We start from the raw sequence: 19,561 nt of genomic DNA, 5'->3' as shown, positions 1-19,561 counted from the left end.
GGTCAGACTTGTGATTCTGTGCGTGCCCTGGCAGGTGATTGGTGGGCGCCTGAGGCTGGTGTATGAGGAGTGTGAAGACGGTACAGATGACTTCTGGTGTCACATGTACAGTCCACTGATCCACACCATCGGCTGGTCCAGATCCATCGGACACCGCTTCAAGCGATCCGGTTAGTTTACCGTAACTTACTCTGCACATACGGTAAGTACGTACATACTATACTGTACACTGTTTCCAGACGAGAACTCAGCGGAAACCGTTCCCCCGACCTTAAAGTTCACAAGGTGAGGATTCCAAACAGCGCTAACGGTCGCGCTAATGAAACAACACGCTACACGGTTGGCGGTACAGCATTATTATTGCATGTCAAAACATTCAAGTATCAGAAGATGTCACCCAGGGTAAAGTGGGCTAATGCGTCACTCTGTATGTCTAACTAACGTTTCCACAGCCTGACCTTTTTTTTAAAATCATACTATCATTGTTGATATAACGCCGTTTAGGTCAATGATATAACATTATGTTGTGATGATATAGCAGCGGGTAGCCTATTTAATGGCCAGTCAACTGTCTTCTGTGAGAACGTTTTTGGTACGACGACGCGGGATGCAACCCTAGAGCCTGCTTGCTTAACCCATTCTGACCTGAGATCAGATTCATACGAGGTTTCCGCCGGACACACACTGGTCTGATGAACCCATTCTGACCTGAGATCAGATTCTATAAACGTCTTCTACACCCTGACAGTTTTCTGATAAAGCTATGTTTCCATGTCAGTCGCTCTTCGATTTTTCAAAAATAGCAGACCTACAAGCTCGTATCGCGCCACTCGGTGGCGCGATATGAGCTTGTAGATCTGCTATTTTTCAATAGCTAAAGCATAACATGATGCCAACACCAAAATGGATGCCCGGTCAGAATGGGTTAAATTGAATCTTGACCATCAGGTCAACATCTGTATGAGATCCTATGTCTAGGTGAGACACCTATGTCTCAATAGAAGGGAGACAAAATGTAACCACGCCAATTGTATATAAGTCATATTGTATTGACATACAGATTGGACAAAATTGAATAACAATGTTATTCATTTAAAAACAAAAGTTACATACATAGTGCTGCTTTAAAAAAAAGAAAATGATGTAATCTAGATGATCTAAAGGTCAAAGGTTATGGTTGAAGTCCTATTATTTGTCACATACAGTGCTCTATGCGAGATTTGTTCTCCTCACTTGAACCCGTGATCTCTAGGAGCGGTGAGCCGCAGCCGTGCCTTGCTCGGGAATCATTTGTAGTAGATCTTACCCCCCCCCCCAATCCATCTAATCTAGTTAAATAATGACACCCGTGGATTTGTGTCTGTTGCAGATGTTACAAAGAAGCTGGAAGGACAGGCGGACGCCCCTGGACAGCTGTTTATCAAGGTGACGACAGCCTCGACATGTCTGTCTGTACGTCTGTCTGCTTGTTGGACTGTCGCCTACCATATTTGTACCTGTCTGACTAGTTAACCAACCTGTTAGTTAGCACCGGCTAGTTTGGTAGTTTTGGTAGTAGATACACTAAATGTACTGTGTCCTTGATCTGCAGCTATTGGCAACTGCGTTGACCTCGTGATTGAGGAAGATGATCTCGTATCATTTGGTTTTAATTGAACGTTGTGTCATCAGGTGAAGGAGGTTGATCAGAGCGATCCATGGTTTAAAGATGGAATGAAGCTGGAGGCTATCGACCCCCTCAACCTGTCTGCTATCTGTGTGGCCACGGTCAGGAAGGTAAAGATACACCCTCAACCTGTCTGCTATCTGTCTGGCTACTGTCAGGAAGGTAACCTCAACCTGTCTGCTATCTGTGTGGCTACTGTCAGGAAGGTAACCTCAACCTGTCTGCTATCTGTGTGGCTACTGTCAGGAAGGTAACCTCAACCTGTCTGCTATCTGTGTGGCCATGGTCAGGAAGGTAAAGGAGCATTGGTAGTTTGATACCGTGTACCACAGGAATAGCTTATTGACTGATTGACCATCACACACAGAACCCTCCATGGCCAGGCACCCCCATATCTATGACCCCATTTAGACTGCAGTCAGTCGCATCCAGTCAAATTTGATTCAAATCTGATTTACTTCTCAAATCTGATCTTTTGGCCACGACCATTCACATTAGTGGCCAGATCGGATCTGTCGTATATATCTGCGTGTTCAGACTGGCAACCAAATCCATCCTGAATCAGATCTGGGGCCACATCCGGATTGGAATCTGATTTGTTTAAACGTGTCTAAACGCAAACAAGTCACATGGAATCTGATGCAGATCAGGTTACTGCTGCATTCAGACTGAGACGGATCTCCTGAGATCAGATTTGAATCGGATTTTAAACCACCTGAACGTGGCTCAAGTCACATTGGGAAAAAAATCTAATTCCATGTGACTTGTAGGTTGTATGTGACCTGTCTGCATTTAGACTTCAAATCAGATTGATGTGGCCCAGGTCTGATTCAGGCTAGATTTGGCTGCCAGTGTAAATGGGTTTAAGTGACCTGCTCCAACCGTACATGCCAAGAAGGTCTCTGAGATCCTCATCCCAAGCCATGCTGTCTGTTCCTCCCACAAAACCAGAAACTAGACTGGCAGCCAACCAGCCAGGCTATGGAATGACCTCCATAGCCTGGCAGCCAACCAGCCAGGCTATGGAATGACCTCCATAGCCTGGCAGCCAACCAGCCAGGCTATGGAATGACCTCCATAGGTACAGGCAGCCAACCAGCCAGGCTATGGGATGACCTCCATAGACTGGCAGCCAACCAGCCAGGCTATGGAATGACCTCCATAGACTGGCAGCCAACCAGCCAGGCTATGGAATGACCTCCATAGACTGGCAGCCAACCAGCCAGGCTATGGAATGACCTCCATAGACTGGCAGCCAACCAGCCAGGCTATGGAATGACCTCCATAGGTACAGGCAGCCAACCAGCCAGGCTATGGAATGACCTCCATAGGTACAGGCAGCCAACCAGCCAGGCTATGGGATGACCTCCATAGGTACAGGCAGCCAACCAGCCAGGCTATGGAATGACCTCCATAGGTACAGGCAGCCAACCAGCCAGGCTATGGAATGACCTCCATAGCCTGGCAGCCAACCAGCCAGGCTATGGGATGACCTCCATAGGTGCTCTATAAATGTAATGTACTTACTTACTTCCAGGTCCTAGCAGATGGATATCTGATGATTGGTATTGACGATACATACTAATTCCTACACAGGTTGTGCTTATAACCACGCGCCCTGGGCAAGTTAAGTTTACTGAGGTTAGGGTTAGGGTTAGGGTTAGGGTTAGGTTTAGGCTGTCAATCACAGCGCGTCGACTGCACAACCCGTGTAGGCTTTGGTATGTCGCGGTATTGACTTACTTCCAGGTCCTAGCAGATGGATATCTGATGATTGGTATTGACTTACTTCCAGGTCCTAGCAGGTGGATATCTGATGATTGTTATTGACTTACTTCCAGGTCCTAGCAGATGGATATCTGATGATTGTTATTGACTTACTTCCAGGTCCTAGCAGATGGATATCTGATGATTGTTATTGACTTACTTCCAGGTCCTAGCAGATGGATATCTGATGATTGTTATTGACTTACTTCCAGGTCCTAGCAGATGGATATCTGATGATTGTTATTGACTTACTTCCAGGTCCTAGCAGATGGATATCTGATGATTGTTATTGACTTACTTCCAGGTCCTAGCAGATGGATATCTGATGATTGTTATTGACTTACTTCCAGGTCCTAGCAGATGGATATCTGATGATTGGTATTGACTTACTTCCAGGTCCTAGCAGATGGATATCTGATGATTGGTATTGACGGCTCGGAGGCAGCCGATGGTTCCGATTGGTTCTGTTATCACTCCGCCTCTCCCTCCATCTTCCCCGCTGGCTTCTGTGAGATCAACAATATTGAGATGACGCCCCCCAGAGGTAACGGCATGCTATTGTTGCTGTTGTTGTTGTTGTTGTTTTTGTTATCACTTGTTAGGGATAAGCATGACTGACCAAAATCTAAGTCGATTATTCAACTGCTATTAACCCATTCTGACCTGAGATCAGATTCTAAAAATGTCTTCTACATCCTGACAGTTTTCTGAAAAAGCTATGTTTCTATGTCAGTTGTTCTTCGATTTTTCAAAAATAGCAGACCTACAAGCTCGTATCGCGCCACTCGGTGGCGCGATATGAGCTTGTAGATCTGCTATTTTTCAATAGCTAAAGCGTAACATGATGCTGACACCAAAATGGGTTCCCGTTCAGAATGGGTTAAAAACTAATATTTGATTATTCGACCACATTATTGTAACTAAACAATTCGGAAAACCAAAACTTAAACAGTACCGGTACATTTTATTCCGGCATCCTCGTGAATTTGAGGAAATCATAATAAATGTGTGACATGACAATGCTAATGCAGAAGTGGATAGATAATAAATATTATACCCATACTAGGCAGGCAGCGTCTAACATTACTATGGGCAGTGTTTGGATGGCAATATAGCCTTTGCAGAAATGAGTAGAAATGCACTCTGTCGAGCTGCCAACTTGCACTTCGCACACAAGTAGGCCTACTTTCTACCAGCCTTGAAACGTACCGTAATTTCCGGACTATAAGCCGCGGCTTTTTACCCATGATTTGAACCCTGCGGCTTATACAACGGTGCGGCTAATCTATGGATTTTTACAGCTAACGCAGAGCCATCTCAGGCTCTGAGCTAACGTAGCTGCGGCTTATAGTCCGGTGCGGCTTATAGTCCGGTGCGGCTTGTATATGGGATTTTCCCTAAATTTGGCTGGTGCGGCTTATATTCAGGTGCGGCTTATAGTCCGGAAATTACGGTACTTAGTACTTAGTTACGTCACCATCAACAGCCAATGAGGGACCACCAATCTTAACACTTAAGACTACTTAAGTTGCCCGAGTTAATTATTGTAGAACACTTTCCCTGCGATTCGCCCGAGTTATGATTTCATTGTTCAATCCACGGTTTCAATCCGTTTTAAGTCATACTGGCGTTCCACCGGACAGAATGGGGGATATGACATGCGTTTTGATGACGTAATCGCAAAAAGGTCCGTCGCGCCGGCGTGCAAGGGGTTATGGGAAATTGAGTCTGATTGTTTACAATGCCGGAGAAGGTAAGGAAAAATCTTGCAACACTGAAAGCCTAGTGGTGGTGGTGGTGGTGGTGGTGGTGGTGGTATTCATAGACACATAAACGTAGACGCCCTTTCCGGCTCTGGAGCGTATGTGCTCAAAGGAGGGCAGAACTCTCCAGAGATTCCTTGAGAAGCCCCGCGGAAGCATGAGCGTGCGTCACACAGAGCGCATGTTCGGGTCTGTAAGTCCCGGAAAAAAGATGCGCTGTGATTGGCCAGTAGCCTCTTGAGTGGCAGCGTGACATAACGTGCCTTCCACACTTCCGCCGTACCTCCTCTCCCAGTGGGAATTGAATTCTTTCCGCCCCTCCTTCAACACACATCGCTCCAACCAACTGCGGTGGCCAATGAGGCATCTATTTTTTTAACCCATTCTGACCTGAGATCAGATTCATACGAGGTTTCCACTGGACACACACTGGTCTGATGAACCCATTCTGACCTGAGATCAGATTCTAAAAATGTCAGTCGTTCTTCGATTTTTCAAAAATAGCAGACCTACAAGCTCGTAGCGCGCCACTCGGTGGCGCGCTATGAGCTTGTAGATCTGCTATTTTTAAATAGCTAAGGCATAACGTAATGCTAACACCAAAATGGGTGCCCGCCCAGAATGGGTTAATATCTATGGTGGTATTGATAGAAAATAGCTGGCAGCTGTAGTGTTAATTAGAACCACCACCAGGGGGCAGTAAGTCACCCTGATGTCTCTCTCTCTCTTTCTCTCGCTCTCTCTCTCTCCACCAGGTTACACCAATCTGCCATTCAGATGGTTTGACTACCTGAGAGAGACTAGCTCCATAGCAGCACCTGTTAACCTCTTCAACAAGGTACACACACACACACACACACACACACACACACACATGGTGCGTGAGCAAGGCGGTGCTTGCAAATAAAACAGCTACTCCTGCTCCTGGACTCATAATGTGCCATGCTAGTGTCATAGTAGTAAATCAGTGTCCTATACAGTACGTATTCTGAAGAACACACCTGGAAGCTTGAGATTCAGTAATTGGGTCTGATGCTGGCATGCTGGAAGCCAGCCACATGAAGAAGATACAAAGACTCATCTGACATTTGCAGCTGCTAAACAAGCTACAAAACAGGTGGCCACAAAGACACAAATACGCTGTGTAGCTTTGCAGTGCATCTTTGTATCTTTTGGATCTGCCAGTATGAACACAGCATTATGATAAAAGATTTGAACATTATTAAAAAAAAAAACTAAAATCTACAATTTGCCACGGACACATTTATTCTTTAACCTTTTTTTTTTAGAGATTTTTGGATTACCAGGCAAACCGAAATGTATTCTTTATTCATACGTTCCAATGTTCAATGCCACAAACACAATTACATCATTAATTCATATATCGTCCACTTACATTTGTAAAAGTAACGGGCCTAATTAGCCCTTCGCTAAACCCCACCCCAAAAGCGATTGTCCAACGCCAATCCAAATAGTTCAGCGGCCATTGCTACGGATGGCAAGCTTTCATCACCTCATAGCTGTCAATGTTATTTTGCATGGCTGTGTTGTTGAACAGATACTGTACACAGCTTAATGTCGGGAAAGTTACATGTCTGACCCACCCAGGTGATACTACAATAACACTAATTTCTTGCATTACGTGAAAACTCCTGTCCAGTCATCAGTTGATTGAGTTTGGAATTAGTGACTTAGGGACTTAGTGAAGGGCTAATTGTTGACCCCTCTGTCTGCCTGCCTGCCTGCCTGCCTGCCTGCCTGCCTGCCTGCCTGCCTGCCTGCCTGCCTGTCTGCCTGTCTGTCTGTCTGTCTGTCTGCCTGCCTGCCTGCCTGCCTGTCTGTCTGCAGGAGGTTCCTAACCACGGCTTCGGCCCGGGCATGAAGCTGGAGGCGGTGGACCTGATGGAGCCCAGGCTGGTGTGCGTTGCCACGGTGACGCGCATCGTGCACCGCCTGCTGAGGATCCACTTTGACGGCTGGGAGGACGAGTACGACCAATGGGTGGACTGCAGGTCACCTGACCTCTACCCCGTGGGCTGGTGTCAGCTGACTGGGTACCAGTTACAGCCCCCCGCTGTTAATACAGGTACTGCACCGCACGCACGCACGCACGCACGCACGTACACACACACACACACACACACACACACACACACACACACACCTGACCTCTACCCGGTGGGCTGGTGTCAGCTGACTGGGTACACGTTGCAGCACACACACACACACACACGAACTGTGCCCTAACTGAATCTAATCGAATCTAATGATTATTGTATGACATATCGAACTTCGCAAAGAATCTGGTGATTTACACCCTAATACTGTATACATTTCATACGTTTTGTAAAGATATTTTTGGGGGCTTTTTTGCTTTTATTTGACAGTTGACAGTAGGTAGACAGGAAAGGCGAGAGAGATGGACACACACACACACACACACACACACACACACAGCAAAGTTTGTCGAGATCGGGACTCAAACCCGCGACACGCTGTAAAGCTGGCTTACCAGCCATGGTAATCATACGTTTTTACATATAGCCTAGTAAGCCTTCACACCAGTTACAATCCTTTACATATAGCCTACACACCAGTTACAATCCTTTACCCTTCACACCAGTTACAATCCTTTACATATAGCCTACACACCAGTTAAAATCCTTTACATATAGCCTTCACACCAGTTACAATCCTTTACATATAGCCTTCACACCAGTTACAATCCTTTACATATAGCCTACACACCAGTTAAAATCCTTTACATATAGCCTTCACACCAGTTACAATCCTTTACATATAGCCTTCACACCAGTTAAAATCCTTTACATATAGCCTTCACACCAGTTAAAATCCTTTACATATAGCCTACACACCAGTTAAAATACTTTACATATAGCCTACACACCAGTTACAATCCTTTACATATAGCCTACACACCAGTTAAAATCCTTTACATATAGCCTTCACACCAGTTAAAATCCTTTACATATAGCCTTCACACCAGTTAAAATCCTTTACATATAGCCTTCACACCAGTTAAAATCCCAGCATAAAGGCCTTTTCAGACAGGGAGCGACTGGCGCATCCAGTAATTGATTTCCAATGAGAGGCGTGCGCTCATTTAGGACACGCGTAAAGGTTGAGGGCCGATTAGTACGCATGTGTATTTTCACGGGTGACAACGCCTGCGTCACCCCCCCCCATCTGAAAGGACCCTTGAGCATGACGAGTGTGTGTGCGTGTGCGTGTGCGTGTGCGTGTGCGTGTGCGTGTGCGCGTGTGCGTGTGCGTGTGTGTGTGACAGCCTCCAGAGAGTTGCCATCAGGAGTGTCCAAACAGAGGAAGAAGTCTCAGCAGTACAAGGGACAGAAAAAAAGTAGGTTTACATCACGTGGCAGCCAAGTCTATGGACTTTTAATGTTTTGTTTTAGAGCCTAATTAAAAAATAACCGGTTGCCCGCCAGTAATTTGTTTTTTTGTATTATCAGAGAGGAAGCTTCCCATTGGTAGAAGGCCTGTCAGTCTATCGGGCGCCATGGTAACCGGTGTACCCAGGAGCCTATCGGGAGACGAGAACATGACCCCGCCTGATTACCCATCACCCCCCACTCGGCCCCTCCTCCCCACGGGGGGCCCGACAGGTCGGTACACATTGTAATGCTTTATCCCATGCTGACCTGAGATCAGATTCACACGAGGTTTCCACTGGACACACACTGGTCCGACGAACCCATTCTGACCTGAGATCAGATTCTAAAAATGTCAGTCGTTCTTCGATTTTTCAAAAAATAGCAGACCTACAAGCTCGTAGCTTGTAGGTCTGCTATTTTTCAATAGCTAAAGCATAACATGATGCCAACACCAAAATGGGTGCCCGGTCAGAATGGGTTATTTCAATCCACATACATATAAACTTAGGGGGAGACAAATATAGCGGGTTTAGGCAATTCATGAACACTTAAGGGTACATAGTGCCCCCCACACACACACACACACACACACGTCAAGTGTAATATTGCGACTATACCACAGTCACCGTTAAAAAACACGTCAACTCAATTTCATTATAACTAAGATATTCGACTAAAAATAACATCGTTTTTTTTAAACAGTTTGACGGCCGCTAATTGTTTAATCCAGTGTTCCACCGTGCGTAAAACACTATACCAGTTTAATGCGTTTCATTCGACCGTTTTAAAATAATTAAAAATAAACAGCGGATTTATCCGGGACCTGATGACGAAACCGGAAATCAAGTCATCATCTGGGCTGCTAGGGCTTCTGGGAAAATGAGTCCAATGCAAGTGAAGGGGGGGGGGGGGGTTGTTTTGACTACACCATGCTGTGCACTGTGGTTTCGTTCCGCATTGTCATGATTTTCGTTGTTGACAGCTGCAAATACTTCAGTGTGTGCTCTAAAGGTAATAAAACAATCTCTGCAGCGTACAATATTTGATTAAATAGCGGGTAAAGCATTTTATGGAGTCAAACTGTTAATGACATATGTAGCTAGATGTAGCTCTATCTATCTTCTTCTGTCTGTGTCTCCCTCTCTCTCTCTCTCTCTCTCTCTCTCTCTCTCTCCCTCTCTCCCTCTCTCTCTCTCTCTCCAGGTGCAGATATTACGCAAGAGATTGTGGAGGGGGCGGAGTTAAACTCGGAACGGGGTGTCGTCAAAACGGAGACCAATGGCCCTTCTGGAGACTTCTACGTCAAACAGGAGCCCTAAAAAGAATGCACTCATACGTCCGTCCGTCCGTCCGTCCGTCCATCCGTCCTTCCGTCTGTCTCTCCGTCCGTATGTCTGTCCTTGCGTCCGTCCGTCCGTCCGTCCGTATGTCCGTCCGTCATTCCTTTGTTAGAACAATCAGCTTGTATCTCAAGCCTATAGTGACCAGAAAGATCATGTACTGTGACTTTAACTGCTAGTTGTCCTCCTTTTCAATGTCCACACAGCACACTTTGGTGACCAGCACTCCTCATCCACTCACCCTCCTCTCTCTCCCTCTCATCCACTCACCCTCCTCTCTCTCCCTCTTCTCATCCACTCACCCTCCTCTCTCTCCCTCTTCTCATCCACTCACCCTCCTCTCTCTCCCTCTTCTCATCCACTCACCCTCCTCTCTCTCCCTCTCATCCACTCACCCTCCTTTCTCTCCCTCTTCTCATCCACTCACCCTCCTCTCTCTCCCTCTCATCCACTCACCCTCCTCTCTCTCCCTCTTCTCATCCACTCACCCTCCTCTCTCTCCCTCTCATCCACTCACCCTCCTCTCTCTCCCTCTTCTCATCCACTCACCCTCCTCTCTCTCCCTCTCATCCACTCACCCTCCTCTCTCTCCCTCTTCTCATCCACTCACCCTCCTCTCTCTCCCTCTCATCCACTCACCCTCCTCTCTCTCCCTCTTCTCTCTCCCTCCTCTCATTCTATCTATCCTCCCTCCCCTGTAATTGTAAAGTAGTGCTAGGGTGGTGTATATTGGAATGGAACGCGTCCGTCCACTGTAGTTTTATCCCCACCTTAATTCTTCTCTCAAACTCTTCTAAAACTTGACATCCATCAATCCCTCTCTCTCTCTCTCTCTCTCTCTCTCTCTCTCTCTCTCTCTCATACATATAAAAAGTAAGCAGTGTCCTCCTGTGATGGTGTGAATGTTGTAGAAGTGATCGCTGCCAGTCAGAGAGTCAGAGAGAAGGGGAACAGACAGAGGCACGCGTTGAATGAGAAGAGTCAATAAAAAGAGAAGGGGAAGAGAGGACGTTGGAGGTGCGTTGGCGGAGGATTTAAACACGGAAATAACAATACTTTTGTACGATGATTTTTAAATGCTGAGATGGTGTGTGTGCGTGTGTGTGTGTGTGTGTGCGTGCGTGTGTGTGTGCGCGTGTGTGCGTGCGCGTGTGCGTTGGGTTGGGTTGTGTAGTGCTGATGGGTGAAGTGTATAGTGTATTGAATACTGTGCATTATCATGATTAGAATTCATTTAGATCTATAGTGTGTGCACGTGTGTGTGTGTGTGTGTGTGTGTGCGTGCTGGTTGGTTTGACAGACTAAAACCTTGCTGGTACTAAACTCCCTTATAGAGCTGTGCGGCTGCAGGCAGGATGGTGACCAGCATAGACTGATGTTCTGTAGGGTTGTTGTTCTTACATTTGAGTCCGACAGTTCTATGAGGGTCATTCATATTTGATACTCTTATCCAGCTCCTGAATAAGCTCCAATTCCTAGATCGTTTTGTTGCTGTCGGGTGGAGAAACGTTATTAAAAAATAAAATAAAATAAACGTTTTAATATTATTTAAAAATAAAACATTTCAAATAAGCGTTGTGAGCTTGTAGATTGGCTTTTTTTTTTTTTTTTTTACTATTTTGTGCAACGCTCTTGTGTGACAAATTAATTTACTGAGATTATTATTGTTTTTCTTTTATATGGAGATACAAGGTTTCTGCCCGACAGCAGCAATATGGTGTTAATATTACAATATATTGTTAATATTACAGTGCTGCCACTCCAAGATAATATTCTTTAATATTACAGTGCTGCCACTCCGAGATAATAGTGTTGATATTACAGTGCTGCCACTCCAAGATAATAGTGTTAATATTACAGTGCTGCCACTCCGAGATAATAGTGTTGATATTACAGTGCTGCCACTCCAAGATAATAGTGTTAATATTACAGTGCTGCCACTCCGAGATAATAGTGTTAATATTACAGTGCTGCCACTCCGAGATAATAGTGTTAATATTACAGTGCTGCCACTCCAAGATAATAGTGTTAATATTACAGTGCTGCCACTCCGAGATAATAGTGTTGATATTACAGTGCTGCCACTCCAAGATAATAGTGTTAATATTACAGTGCTGCCACTCCGAGATAATAGTGTTGATATTACAGTGCTGCCACTCCAAGATAATAGTGTTAATATTACAGTGCTGCCACTCCAAGATAATAGTGTTAATATTACAGTGTTGCCACTCCGAGACAATAGTGTTAATATTACAGTGTTGCCACTCCAAGATAATAGTGTTGATATTACAGTGCTGCCACTCCAAGATAATAGTGTTAATATTACAGTGCTGCCACTCCGAGATAATAGTGTTAATATTACAGTGCTGCCACTCCGAGATAATAGTGTTAATATTACAGTGCTGCCACTCCAAGATAATAGTGTTAATATTACAGTGCTGCCACTCCGAGATAATAGTGTTAATATTACAGTGCTGCCACTCCAAGATAATAGTGTTAATATTACAGTGCTGCCACTCCGAGATAATAGTGTTGATATTACAGTGCTGCCACTCCGAGACAATAGTGTTAATATTACAGTGCTGCCACTCCGAGACAATAGTGTTAGGCTTGAAAATGAGCCACTTAAGATCAAGATTCCAATTTGTTTTCACTATAAGAGCTGTCCTTATTCCGTTTGGTTCAATCTAATTCAATTGAATAAAATCCAATTTACTTTGTTAATTTCAATACCAACAAGTTACTGCCATTTCAACATAGTTTATAGGAATGTGTCTTGGTTCACTATCAAAACAACATCATGAAAGGGGAATACCACTCATTCTCAACATTTTAACTATGTCATTAATATACCTTAGAGTTGTTGTGTGGAAATACTAAATAAAGCCCCCCCCATTATGTGTTTCCTAGAACTAGAGGTCAAACTGGTCAGAATAACGTGTTCCTTCCACACTCTACATCCGGCCGGGGAAACTCCCCCCCCCCCCCCTTCAGGTGAAAAGAAGCAGCTTGGACTCCTCATGCATAGAAGGAAGCATGAGGTCAGTCCGCTGCCCCCCCCCAGGTTTGCAGAGCAAGTGTAGCGCCTAGGATTACATTAGATAATTGACACTGGGTGAATAAATGGGTTGCAAAATCGTTGGATAAAAAATAATCATACTATAATTCTAACAATGTCTGAGTGTGTGTGTGTGTGTGTGTCCGTGTGTCTGTGTGTCACTGTGACTGCCGTAACTCCTTACTGCCTGCACCAATCACTCCCACTTTTCACACAGGCATTGACCATATGAATATGGAGGGCGTAACGAAGCCCTTTTTTCGATTTGACACATTAATGAACATATGAATTTATTAGTCAATTACAAACGCACCCGGGCGCAGTACCCCCCACGGCCACAAGGGGGGGGGGGGCAATATCTCACAACGGGTAAGGGCTAGTAATAATAACTGGTTGTCTGAAAGATAATCTGTAACATTATGGAGTAGGCCTACACCTCAAAGATGTACTTCATAATGTTACATAATGATCACGTTTCAGACCTCCAGTTCTAGGCAACACAGAATGGGGGAACTTTTTCCACCTCTAAGGTATATTAATGTTGAAAGTGAGTGGTATTCCCCTTTAATACACATTAACATTAAACATCATGCACATAATTGTAGAATATACAAAATAGTGTGAATGTCACGCCTGTCACGGCCTCCAAGCGTATTGAAAGTGCAAAAGAAAAAAAAGTAATCGCAGGTACCTAAAGGCTTAGTTGATTGAAATTGTATTGTGATTGGTTTGTAATAAAGAAAATAAAAATTAATCTAATTCGAAAGTTCTATTAGTTTCAAGAACGAGAACTTCTGATGAGATAAACTATATAATGATTATTGATACACTATTCAGAATGTGTGTGGAGCGGTTTAAGATTAGCATTTCTCCAATAACTGAGATGTTATAAAAGTTATAAAAAGGCTATTTTCGCTATTCTTCGTACACTGAAGTGTGTGGCTTAAAAGGTCAAGGGTCATGTTTTTCCACTATTACAAAATGAAGCTTTATCTTTGAAAGATTGATTAAAAAACTAAGAGATTATTGGAATTTAAAGCACCTACCTATAGCTATTGTAGGCATGTTGTAATTAAGTTCAACAAAATGTTGATTACAAAGTAATCCCTAAAATATATAGATTATGGTCACTTTATTACATGGTTATTACAAGGTTAATAAAAAAGTGCCATTAAAAGTTATTTAAAAAATAAAACATAGTAGAGGAGAATTGAACTAAATGTAAAAAGATTACTATATTGTAAAATGAACCGTTTCGCACTACAGTATAGCCTAATGTATCTAAATGTCTGATTGTAGATAAATGAGAATTGTAATTACCATCATCAGTCATATATATATGCCAATCATAAGAAGTATTGCACCCTGCAGCTATGTATAGAACTAGTAATAATAGCAGTGAGGATGATGTGTAAAGTTAACATCATACAATAAGTATGAACCCATTCTGAACGGGCACCCATTTTGGTGTCGGCATCATGTTATGCTTTAGCTATTTAAAAATAGCAGATCTACAAGCTCATATCGCGCCACCGAGTGGCGCGATACGAGCTTGTAGGTCTGCTATTTTTGAAAAATCGAAGAGCGACTGACATTTTTAGAATCTGATCTCAGGTCAGAATGGGTTCATCAGGACCAGTGTGTGTCCGGCGGAAACCTCGTATGAATCTGATCTCAGGTCAGACTGGGTTAAGTACCGTCCGAACTTATATGGTTCATGGTAACGGGAGGGAATGGGTTAAATGTGGTTGAAAGTAATAACCCATGGTTGTATTGATCCATTTGATTCAGCTGTGGAATGTGGAAGAAAACATAATAGTAGTGGTTCATTGGCTGTGATGTGGAGGTTTCGTGTTCTAGACAAACTCTGTGATTGGCTGTTGGCATGCTGACGACGTCGTCGTGGGCAGTGTTAATGTGTTCGTCCAATCACTTGTTTTTTTCTAATGTATTTGCCATGGAGTGATAAAAGGATAGAGACCGAACTGGAGCGTTAGCCCCAAACCACGTAGAGTCTGTGGGGGCCACGGGGCCACAGCCCCCATGAAGACTCCCAGGGCCCCTTTAGGCCCCCATGAAGATTTTCGTGGACATTTTACATTTACATTACAGCTTTTCTGGGAATTCCGAACATTTTGGACCTCTCCGACGGCAATCTGAGAATCCCATCGTCAAATATTTGGGAAAAATCCCTTGAGGGTTGATCAAACTCTTCGGCTCTGGTTACCCCCCCCCCCCCCCCCCCCCCCCCACCGCTATTCATTTCAATAGAAGTAGCTCACTGGCGTTTTGAAGCACCCGGAAGACTGCCGGAAGTACAATTATAACTCAGTGGCTCGAGTGAGCGGAAGTTTAGCCTAGCCTAGCACCGGACCTCAACTTTGAGGTCCGGTGCTTACGCACGTGACGCCATGAACGTCCGTCCACCTCCATGAAAGGGCTGCAATTCCACATTTCGCCAGTAGGTAGTGGCAGCTTCAACGTTGGATAGCCTTACTGGGGGCTTGGTATTAGCCTGAGAGGGCTTTGTGATTCAGCAAATCTCTTGACTTTCTGCAACATTGGCTCAAGGGAGGTGAAAGGTTCATTTCAGATGGGTGTGTGTGTGTGTGTGTGTGTGTGTGTGTGTGTGTGTGTGTGTGTGTGTGTGTGTGTGTGTGTGTGTGTGTGTGTGTGTGTGTGTGTGTGTGTGTGTGTGTGTGTGTGTGTGTGTGTGTGTGTGTGTGTGTGTGTGTGTGTGTGTGTGTGTGTCTCTGTGTGAATAGAGACTGCATGGGGCTTCAGTGGCTCAGGGGTAGAGTGGGCCGGGCTCCTGCTAGCCTCCCCCAGAGTTGGTGTCCAAGTGTCTGCAGGTTGGTGCCTTGCATGGTGCCTTTCCTCCGCCATGTAGTATGAATGTGTGTGTGAATGGGTGAATGTAATGCACAATCTATGTAAAAAAAAATGCACCATTTATCATTTACCAATAGTGTTGGCTTTATGCAGTAACTACTCTCTACTACTGTATTATTCTACACCACGCACGAATCAAACCTACTTTGATTCCATTTTCAATATGGCACATTTCATTTATGTTAAGTCACTCCATCTTGCCCTTATATGACCCCCTGGCCTATTTAAGTTTCACAACAGTGTACAATTAAAGTAAATAGTAAAGAAAATGCATAGTAGACAATGACATAATAGCAGTATAAAATAAATACAGTATTTTAAACCATGCAATGCCATTGTGTGTGTGCATGTGTGTGCAAGTATGCGTGTGTAAGTGTAACTCAAATAGTACAATAGTTTGTTTTAGTATTTTCACACTAGTGCACAGACACCTTTATCATGGTGCCACACTCTGAGGACCTCTAGTGGGTAAAAATGAGTAGGACACTGGCAGATTTTGCTGTTTACTTGGCAAGGTTTTTAGTTTCAGGATTAAGCCCCCTCTGCAGAGTAGTGATGTGTTCTCACTTTGACTTTAACTGTCCCAGACACAATGTTTTACAGTGGTCTGTGGCCAATTCTAGTTTCTGACAAGTTTCTGGTCATCCAAAGTAGGAATTGAAAACATCCCGAAAAGGTAGAACATCCAACATTTCAAATAAATGGAGGACAAAGATTTCCAGATTTTTTTCAGATTTCTTTCAGATTTTATTGATAGGTTGAAAGTAGACGGACAGGAAATGGGGAGAGAGATGGGCCGTTGGGATCGGGAGTCGAACCCGCGGCACGCCGTCAGGCTGGCTCGGCAGCCTATAGGTGCCCAGACGGTTGAGCTAACCGTCTGGGCCTTCCACTTTCTTTTTATTGGCACACACCAACGCTTAGTGTTCCTTTATTGGTGTGTGCCAATATTAAAGTGCTGTATACCTTTTGGGGATTTCTTTTGATGTACTGTCGTGTCTACTAGATTTGGGAAGAAAAAAACATTGCTGATGCTCAACGTCTTTGTCTTATTAAGTTTCTGGTACCGTCAGAAATGTTGCGCCACAAATGAGTGCTTGTGTTGGGACGGCACAAGTGTATCGTCTGTCTGTCGGTTATGTCCAAAATTGTTCATTTTCAGAAGTAGATTGACATTCTCAAACACAAAACGTTAGAATATGGAGACACTGTAAGGGGTTTCTGGCCAACAGCAACGACATAGACCACAGGATGGCTACAATACATTCTGGATAGGCAGATAACAATGGGGTTAGTTGTCTTCATACGTTGCTTAAGGTCAAGACTGTTAAAGAACAATGGCAATACGTTTTGGACACATGACTTGGGTCCCGTGTTCGGTCTTCACGTTTCCATCACAAACATCTATTTTCAATCATCATCAAAAAACTGGGGAAGAAAATCTACTGCCCCAATGTCACCTACAAGAGTAAATTAAATGCATACTGAAACAATAACATCTCATTTACAGACAGTATAATTATGCATATGACACCTACAGACTGTTATGTATTTATACAATACATGCATGATTCTACCTATAGACACAGTAGGATTATATGTTAATGGTTTCGTTGCTGTTTCATGCCTACGTAACCTATTTCAACTTTAGTTTTGGTAACACAATAGAAAGGAACACTTTTTGACATGGGGACACAGGGGGAACATTATTGTCATTTCTAAAGGAGAAGTCTAGAGGTTTTCAAGAATAAACGAAAAAAAACAAAACAATCATGATTCAATATCGGTTTCTACAGGCTAAAGCCTTTTCCACACACCGTCGTACTAGGTCACTGTATGACTGTTATGAGGAAACGCACAACTGAAATGCTATATGGCTCACAATTTATGACATATTTGTGTGCGTGTGTGCGTGTGTGTGTGTGCGTGTGCGCGCGTGTGTGCGTGTGTGTGTGCGTGTGTGTGTGTGTGTGTGTGTGTGTGTGTGTGTGTGTGTGTGTGTGTGTGTGCGTGTGTGCGTGTGTGCGTGTGTGCGTGTGTGCGTGCGTGCGCGCGTGCGTGCGTGCGTGCGTGCGTGCGTGCGTGCGTGTCAGTTTGTACGTGCATTTACACTTGTCTGTCCGCGGTTGTTGTCTTTGTTCTTCTTTTGTACGTGAGTCGGTCTACTAGTAATGTCTTTGTATTATGGTGCTATATATATATATATATATATATATATATATACACACACACATATATATTTGATAATCTTTTTATGAAGAATGGGATGATTTTGACACATTGACTGTGATCATGGTGGAGAAATGTTGTTTTCTTATGGTACTTATTGTATTTTGGACACAACTATTATGACAGATTTTTAACTATCATGAAGGGGGAGAAAAAATCATTTCACGTGTGTTGACTAAAGGGACATAAATGCTCGATTCAGGAATTCACATTATGCTATTGTTTTGCCCTGAAAAATACATTGTTTCTGTTGATTCATTGATTGATTATATCTATATCGTGATATGAGACTAAATATTGTCTGGGATTTTGGATGTGGTGATATGGCTAAGTGTTGTATTATCCTTGTTTTTAAGTGCGTCTACTTTTTTTTTTTTTTCAAAGCATTTGAACAAGTAGCGAAAATAGCCAGATATTAGATTTTGTCCTAAAGCCCTGCTCTCAATATTGGCATCATATATGTTACAGTACAGAATGTATATGTTACAGTCGGAAAGCCGTGAGATCGAGAACGGTGTGCTCGTTTTTCGGCGCGAGACGGGTGGAAAAACGAGCGCACCTTTCCTGCACCTTAACCCATTCTGGGCGGGAGAACCCCTTTTGGTGTTAGCATCGTGTTATGCTTTAGCTATTGAAAAATAGCAGATCTACAAGCTCATAGCGCGCCACCGAGTGGCGCGCTACGAGCTTGTAGGTCTGCTATTTTTGAAAAGTCGTGAAAATCTTTGAATATATATTTCAGAGCGAACATTTTTAACTCAAATCTTTGCTTCTGGGGGGGGTCCCTGGAACTACATATTTTGAGATGGGGGTCCGTGGCCCAATAGCGATAATTCTGGGGGTCCTTGACATGAAAAAGGTTGAGCACCGCTGACATAGAAACATGTGGTTTTTCAAAAAACTGTCATTTTTTTAGAATCTGATCTCAGGTCAGAATGGGTTAAGGTTTTCCGACGTACTACTGTAACATACATATGACGGGGTGGTGTTGCGTGCACTCTTCAAAGGCAAGTCTGGAGTCTGTGTGAATGGGACACTGTGTCCTCAGATCATCTTCATTTTTAAAGCTCCCAGCTGGAATTTGTTGTGGGACTTTAATCAATAGAATGTTACAGTTAACCAGTCTGTATATGGACTATGGAGTATGCTAATACAATATAACCAGTACATCTGCAAAGTTGTGGATTGCAACTTTAAATAAGCATTTTTGCACCTTAGTCTAGCGTAGCCAGAAACTATAGCTTAGTTTTAAAAGTAGCAATAACTGATTCCCAACCAGAACATAATGCTAACGTGCCATTCATTCAAAAGATGACCAGTTTTTTTCGATTTTTTATGAGAGTGCTTTTCCACATCTCACTTGTCAGCCAGTATCATTAATAGAGCATGCATGCTCAGTAAAATACCTACTGATTTCTGGTTATTGTAACTAT

The 19,561-nt window shown here is 43.7% G+C and overlaps 1 protein-coding gene across 1 annotated transcript in view; it reads left to right on the top strand.

Moving 5' to 3' along the window:
• LOC310868983 (MBT domain-containing protein 1-like) overlaps positions 1 to 10,224 on the top strand; it is a 28,718-nt gene extending 18,494 nt beyond the window's left edge. Inside the window, exons 10-18 of the mRNA XM_083779494.1 lie at positions 35 to 170; positions 1,370 to 1,425; positions 1,672 to 1,776; positions 3,830 to 3,977; positions 5,952 to 6,034; positions 7,045 to 7,282; positions 8,504 to 8,575; positions 8,688 to 8,840; positions 9,813 to 10,224. Coding sequence (XP_083635620.1) covers positions 35 to 170; positions 1,370 to 1,425; positions 1,672 to 1,776; positions 3,830 to 3,977; positions 5,952 to 6,034; positions 7,045 to 7,282; positions 8,504 to 8,575; positions 8,688 to 8,840; positions 9,813 to 9,928 — 1,107 coding nt within the window. The 3' untranslated portion in view covers positions 9,929 to 10,224. The remainder of the gene's footprint in view (positions 1 to 34; positions 171 to 1,369; positions 1,426 to 1,671; positions 1,777 to 3,829; positions 3,978 to 5,951; positions 6,035 to 7,044; positions 7,283 to 8,503; positions 8,576 to 8,687; positions 8,841 to 9,812) is intronic.
• Positions 10,225 to 19,561: the final 9,337 nt, after the last annotated feature.

The sequence above is a fragment of the Protomyctophum parallelum genome, assembly GCF_964188405.1.
Source record: "Protomyctophum parallelum genome assembly, chromosome: 13".
Classification (NCBI taxonomy): Eukaryota; Metazoa; Chordata; class Actinopteri; order Myctophiformes; family Myctophidae; genus Protomyctophum; species Protomyctophum parallelum.
This window is presented reverse-complemented; position numbering and strand designations above follow the sequence as displayed.